The following is a 7,417-nucleotide window of genomic DNA, read 5'->3' on the forward strand; positions in this document are numbered from 1 at the left end:
CTGGCTACGTCACAAAAATCACTGATATTTGAAAAATGGCGGAGGTTTAGAGAAGCACGGTCCGACTCAAATCTTCAACAGCGTGGGACACTTGAAACAACAGTAAAAAGTGTGTTACCTGCAAACTGTGTGAAATCAAACTTGCATGGCGTAAAATAAAAAACACCCGGTCAAACTTATTTTACAATTGTTTTAGTCAACCCTGTGGTTATTGATTTCAGTCGGTATTACTTTTTATGCTGCTCCTTTAATCAATCACACAGTTGTGTCTGATTCTATTTATTACATGGGAAGGGACGGGTATTATTTTTTATTTTGGTTTGTGAAACACTGAAGTGTTAAATGTTTGATTTAAACAGAGGTGTGAAAGATATACAGAGGAAGTTCCATGGTTCAGTGTGCACAGCTTGTTGGGCTTTCCTTTGGTATCAATGAACTAAATATATATAATACACCTTGTCCAAATTGCATCAAAAACTATATTTCCTAACACACAACTGGGAGTAAGCATCCTTTCATATGAGATGACTGAGCACTGCGTTTTTGTTTGTTTTTTAAATATTGAGATAGTGCCTTTATTTGAGTGACAGTGGTGAGACAGGGAGAGTAAGGGGATGACACGTGGTCCTCCACAGGGGGACCCAGCTGGCTGCACCCCCCCTCTACCAACAGAGCTGTATGGGTCCAACACTGCATTTATGTACAAACTCTGTATTCCAATTGCATAACAAAAGCAACTTTGTCTTTTGGATTCCTACTCGATGAGCTGAAGGTCATAGAGAATATGTCTTTCTTTCTAAGTGACTGAAGAAAACATCCTTGAGTCTAAAAAGATGAGTAGTTTCTTTTCAGATTGCATGTGGCCACTTCAGATCAATGTGTCTGTATCTCCTGAACTTCATGCAGACAGCAGTCAGGATGAGGTGAACGTCCTGTCCAATAGAATTGAAGACACTTAGGAGCATGATAGTCCATTTCAAATTCAAAAAGCTGTGTATTTATTCTCAAACGATACAAAAGTAGAAAAGATGAATATATTTGTATGTAAACCTTAATTCAATGAAGTTATTTCCGTGATTTCTATACCAACTCCTTTCTCTCCAGGTACTACGCAGACATCCGTCAGACCATCTCGGCCAGCGACCAGGAGATGAACTCCGCTCTGGCTGAACTCTCTCGTGTACGCTCCCCTCTCTTGTTCTTCCACTTCTGCAAGAATAGCTTCTTTATGTTAGCCGAGGTTCAACACATAAATCATCTTAAGTTTCTGGAAGTCACTGTGTGCCTGACGAGCTAGATGTAGAGTTTGAAATCAAATATGAATGGCAAGCGATGCAATTCTGAACAGCCCCCGCCCCCCCCCTCACCTCTCTCTCTTCTCTCTCCTCACAGAACTACACAGCAGAGGTCAACTGCCTCGTGGCTTTGCATGAGCTGTACAAGTACATCAACAAATACTACGATCAAGTGAGTACACCGGGGCGTGTTGTGTTGTTGTTCAAATGCTTTTCTACTATATGCACAAATAATTGAGTCTCTGTAAGTGCTGGAGTACAGCAGGGGAATGGTATCTGTGCGTCTCATAGATACCAGTGCACATGTGCAGCAAGGCTGGGTATCGCCAACAAATTCTTTCATTTCAATTTTCAAGGTCCTGAATATGATTTGTTTATATACTGGTTTAATGAGGGATATTTCAGGTTAGTTAGGGTTAATCGATTTTGCTTGGTTTTGAAATACATTCTACTACAGTTCCAGGAAAACTGGGGGCAGCAAACGCTTCTTCAGGAAAAAACTCAACTCTTGCTTTAGAAGCTAGATGCTTTTAATTTGAAACTGCAGTGTTCTGTTTGCATTAGCAACATAATGTTCTTAGACTGGACCTCAAACACCAAGGAGTGATACTGCAAATGTATACATAACTTTGATCCGTTAGCCATAGGCTCAGCTACCATAGTGTTACCTCATTTGGGGATAGATAGGGATTCAACGGTCTTATCATACACATTTAAAAAAAAATCAACAAATACTACGATCGAGTGAGTACGCCACAGCATGTTGTGTTGTTGTTCAGATGCTTCTCTACTACATGCACAAATAATTGAGTCTCTGTAAGTGCTGGAATATAGCAGGGGAATGGTATCTGCTGCGTCTCATAGATACCAGTTCACATGTGCAGCTAGGGCTGTGAATCACCACCGAATTCCAGAGGATTCCGATTCACAAGGTCCCAATAATGATATACTCAGGTTTGGTTTAAAGGCCCTATTCTGCTCGTTTTCAGGTTCATATCTGTATTCTGTGTCTCTACATGTCTCCTTGCTTTAATGTTCAAAAAGCTCATTATTGTTCTCATACTGCCTGTGCTGCAGCACCTCTTTTCATTACATTACATTACATTACATTGCATTTAGCTGACGCTTTTATCCAAAGCGACTTACAATAAGTGCATTCGACCAGGAAGATACAACCTTTAAGAAAACAGAATCATATAAGTACATCAGGTTTCATAGAGCCAAACATTTCAAGTGCTACTCAACTGGCATTTAGAAAGCCAGCCCTTTATTAGTATATAAGTGCTTTGTTAGTAATTCTATCGCTCGAAGTGGAGTCTAAAGAGATGAGTTTTCAGTTTGCGTCGGAAGATGTGTAAGCTATCTGCTGTCCTGATTTCAATGGGGAGCTCATTCCACCATTTTGGAGCCAGGATAGCAAGGATTTTCACCCTCTGTCTGAAACCAGAGCCCAGTCTGCTCTTATTGGTCAGCTGGCCGGCTCTGTTGTGATTGGTCAAATGCCTAGAGATCTCAGAGTTCTCAGCATTAGGGCATCCAACGGAAGAAGCAAATATTAAAGAAGAATATCAGAGTTTTATGAATCCATATCAGATCATTCAAATAAAAATCCATTATTGAATCAGAGAATCCATTTTTAAACCTTCCCCTTTATGCAATGCCTTTTTTTTTTATAGTGGCATGTTTACATCTCTTTTTTTAAACGATGGGTCACAATTGTTAATTGATTTCAGACATAACACAGAAAGCCATATAATGGTAGTTTTCCCTGCAGATCATCACAGCCCTGGAGGAGGACTGCACCGCCCAGAAGATGCAGCTGGGTTACCGGCTGCAACAGATCGCTGCGGCCGTGGAAAACAAAGTCACTGACCTATGACCCAACGGACTGGATACATTTCTCCTCTAAAATAAAAGACAATAATTGGAGCAGCTTCTGTCTCCTGGAGAAAAGAATAATCTTTTTATAATGCGAAAGGTATGGCACATTCTGTTATTTTGACTTTTAGTGAAGGGAGGGATGATCACTGACTCTAAAACTCCCATGAGCTGAACACTGGGAGTTAACGGGGAAGAAAAGAAGAATATGTGAAATGAAGCACATTAAAACAAAGGAATTGACATGACTTCTCTCGTAAGGATTTCCAAACTAAAGGGAGACATTATATGAAACATTTTCCTCCGTGGTTCGCTGGACTTCTTGACGAACTGCACTGAACATTCCTTATAGTCCTACGCAAGCTGTAGGTGTGCTGGACGAAGGAACACGTTTTCAAACATGTCCAAGTCTTACGTAAAGGACGAATAGACAAAGAGCTGTTGAGGCCTGTCCGTATTCGAAGGATGTTTCAATCTGCTTTTAGCTTCCTTAAATCATTCTACCAAGTCTTACTCTGTGGTGTTTAAAGAGCTGTTATTGGAAGGTTTGGGTTCCATGGACAGGCTTTCTTTCTTAAAAAATGTTAAGCGTTACATTGCCAGTTGTGCTTTTTACTGCAATTTATATTTGCTGCCTGTAGTTTGAAGAACTGAAAATCAGTGTTTTGTAAAAAGTGTTGATTTTATTTCTACTCATAATGACTTCCTGTTATTCTGAATGTTCCTTTTCTTAGGTCTTTTTGTTATGTTTCCATGTACTACAGACAGTTTGGAAGAGGTGCGTTTAGCTGACTCATTAACTGATCCGTCCTTTAAGAAAACCATTACAATAATATATTTAACAACGTGTAGACAAATCCATAAGAATCTCTACTAATTTGTTTTTGTGTATGGAAGACCAAGCATTGACTTAATGGAAATAAATGCACAACTATATCAATAATGTTATAGCAGCTAAGGAATATTTCACTACTACCGTGTTTTTAACGAGTCTGACTGACAGTTTGTATTCCCTAAAATATATTTTTTAAGACGGACTTGGGTAACTGTTCAACATGTATAACACTTTGTATTAGGGCCATTGTATTTTTTTTATTACGGAACATGTATAAGAGAAAATTCTGATAATCTCTAAAAATTATTTTCTTTAACTAAAATGTCCCCTAATACACCGTCATAAATCAAGACGTAATAATACAGTCACCTAATATACAGTATGTGCATTTCATCAGTTTATTTAAATTTCCTTGGCCAATTGTATGTATTTATTATTTAGTTTTTATTAATTCAAGCTTGATCTTCCATATCTAAGAGGTTTTTTGTATTTTTTTACACAGCCAATACCGCAAGTTATTTTAATCTTCCTCACATATTTTAGGGTGCTTCGTGCTGAAGGTAAATTGCCTGTGCCAGGATTTTTTTTGCTTTATTTTTATAACATTTTTGCCAGACGTGTTACCACGTAGCAAAGCTGCACTTCTTTATCTTTTAGTAATTATTTCCATTCTCTCAAGACTTCATATGATTAATAAACAGACATGCCTATTTTCCCTGTTGCTCAATGATGCCACATGTAAAAAATGTTTTTTTCAATTTAATTTATTTTTCCTATTTATTCTATTGCATTTGTTGTTGGTTTTATTTTTTTCAGACTTATAAAATGATAGTGGGCATGCCCCTTCCAAACAGATTTTAAATCATGTTTTTGTTTTTTTAGAGCAGCAGATTTTTTTTTTTACATTATGGGAAATCGCGTTGATCTCAGGATAGTAGCAACTGTCTTGAAATCTAAATTAAATATCTTCTTTTGCATCATGTTTAGAAGCAGTAGACAAACATGATTTGTACAGATGCTATTATGTTGTACATTAAAAAAAACATTCTTTGCACATTAGTTGCACTTGTGTATGCAAAGCTCGGTTCCAATGTGTTTACCATGTTCGTGTAGATACATAGTGCTCTTAAGTAACCTCCACTAGTGTTCTCTTACTAATTGTTAGGATGAACCTAACGACAACTTAATGTGATGCAATAAAGTGGTCCCAAAGTTAATGAGTGTCTCAAGTTATTCGGGTAAGTGTTGGTTGTCAGTAAATCAGCAAATTGGCAGCACCTGGGCTCGTTCACAACATCTGGGCTCGTTCGCAACACATGGGCTAGCGACACCTGGTGCCATTGCCCCTTTAAAAACCCTCTTGGCCGTATACCCATATCTGCAGCAGGTCTCTAAGGTGAACAGCCTCTGGCATGTTAGATCAAGGTATAGGGAAGTCGGCTTTTTATATCCAGAGACACCCATTTTATTTGGTGTGATGTTCTGTTCGTTGTTGCTGTGTTTGCTCTGGTGGGGCATGGCAGAGGGTCATCAGTAAATTGGCCGCACCTGCTGCTAGTTCTGTTCCTTGTCACAGCTTTGCATGTTCCTGCTTTTCCACGCATGTACACTTACACTGCTAAACTTAATAACTCTACATGCCACTTATGGCTGAAGTTCTCAACTAAGTTGATCACTTAACCCCCTGACCTATTTTTGTGGTAATCAATTTTTTTCTTTACCTTATGGTTGTAAAGTTCCGTGAGGCTGTGATTATCCTGTATAAAAAAAAGTGAATAACTCTAATGACATGTCAAAATGTTTACCGTGAGTAGGGCTAACCCCAAAGCGGTATGCTAACAATGATTTCAAATAAACAAAGTCTTGGTTTTTAGAATATTAAACTTGTTTCGCCAAATTTAGATGATAAATACAACTTTGAAGCTTGTAAAGGCATAATTAGTGGTAATTTAACTTCACAGCAGGCATAACAACAGCTGGTGTTTCTTGTGAGTGTTTCCCCGGGAAACAAACACAATGAATACACACAAACTATTTTGCGGTATTTGGCTGCCGAACGAAATCATGTACGCAGCTCGCGACGTATCTAGGAGTCTAGTGGATGGTATCAGTACTAGAAGTAAAAAAAACTAAAAAATGTATTTTTTAAATTAATTACGTTGTTTATAAATTAATCTGAGGGCCCCCGGGTCGCCATTTGCCCATCCCTGCATTAGAGTGAAATAAAACATGGAAGCGAAATAGACCAAAATAACAACATTTACAAATACATGAAAAAACAATATTTTTGTCTGTAATGTCCATAAACAGTAACTTCATAATTTTGGTTGTTGGCTGCTCATTTAATAACTATTAATTGTTCTAGTTTGTTGTCTGCTCTTGTGCGTAGTGAATACTAAAGAAGACTATTGTCGCTGTGTTAACTGATTATTTTGTAGAATTCTTTTGAGTAGCCTATTAAACAATTGCGTGAGTGTGAGGGTATTAAAATAAATTGGTCAGTAAGTCAGAGATGTGCAACTATATTTAACTTTTAGTTTTACATTTTTTTTTATAAATTATTATGGGAAGGGCCGTTTTACTCACTTGAGCTCCCGCCCCAAAAAATGTCTTTGCACGTCCCTGTTAGTAAGTGTTCAAGGCTTTGTTGGCAATGACCAGTAGAGCTAGCTTAATGCCCATTAGCACATGACCTTCCTTCTGTCATCAAGGAGCCATGCTGGGAACTCTATATTTGAAAAAAAAAAACTATAGCCTATATATATATTTGTTTTACTTGTAGTACTGATACCATCCACTAGACTCCTAGTTACGTCGCGAGCTGCGTACATGATTTCGTTCGGCAGCCAAATACCGCGAAATAATCTGTGACGCGTTTGTGTGTATTGTGTTTGTTTCCCGGGGAAACACTCACAAGAAACACCGGCTGTTGTTATGTCTGCTGTGACGTTAAGTTGCCCCTTGTAATTATGCCGTTACAAGCTTAAAAGCTGTATTTATTTTATTGTGCGTCAGCAGAGACAGGCTACAAGTGCCTTTGGTTCAAGTTAGACAACTAATGTCTGGGTAGTGTTCATGACTTCATGTTTATGTCATCTTAATGGTTAATCTTAATGCACACACATTTTCTGCGTCAAACCCATTTATGTTACTCTGTATTTTGGTACGTGTTTATTCTGTTAATGTGGATGGTTTAATTATATCTGAATAGGTAGACCTTTAAGAACTCCTTACTTACTGATTTTCTCCAGTGCAGCTTTCATAATTACTACAGGCACCAGAAATGTCAGTGCTGTAGTGCCGGTAAGAAGGAGTCGGAGGCGGAGTATTTAAGATGGATTTCCACTCATTATTTTCCATCAAGCAATAGTAGTATCAGACATGTACTCAGTGAGGAGAGTCAAGTTAG

At 38.2% G+C, this 7,417-nt stretch overlaps 1 protein-coding gene across 3 annotated transcripts in view; it reads left to right on the plus strand.

The window, feature by feature from the left end:
• The window catches only part of plxnb1a (plexin b1a), an 80,753-nt gene extending 75,528 nt beyond the window's left edge, over positions 1-5,225 (plus strand). For all 3 annotated transcript variants that reach the window (XM_079677497.1, XM_079677496.1, XM_079677498.1), the window contains 3 exons: positions 1,105-1,180; positions 1,393-1,467; positions 3,070-5,225. In XM_079677497.1, coding sequence (XP_079533623.1) covers positions 1,105-1,180; positions 1,393-1,467; positions 3,070-3,174 — 256 coding nt within the window. In that variant the 3' untranslated portion in view covers positions 3,175-5,225. The remainder of the gene's footprint in view (positions 1-1,104; positions 1,181-1,392; positions 1,468-3,069) is intronic.
• Positions 5,226-7,417: the final 2,192 nt, after the last annotated feature.

This window comes from Notothenia rossii (assembly GCF_949606895.1).
Source record: "Notothenia rossii genome assembly, chromosome: 4".
NCBI lineage: Eukaryota > Metazoa > Chordata > Actinopteri > Perciformes > Nototheniidae > Notothenia > Notothenia rossii.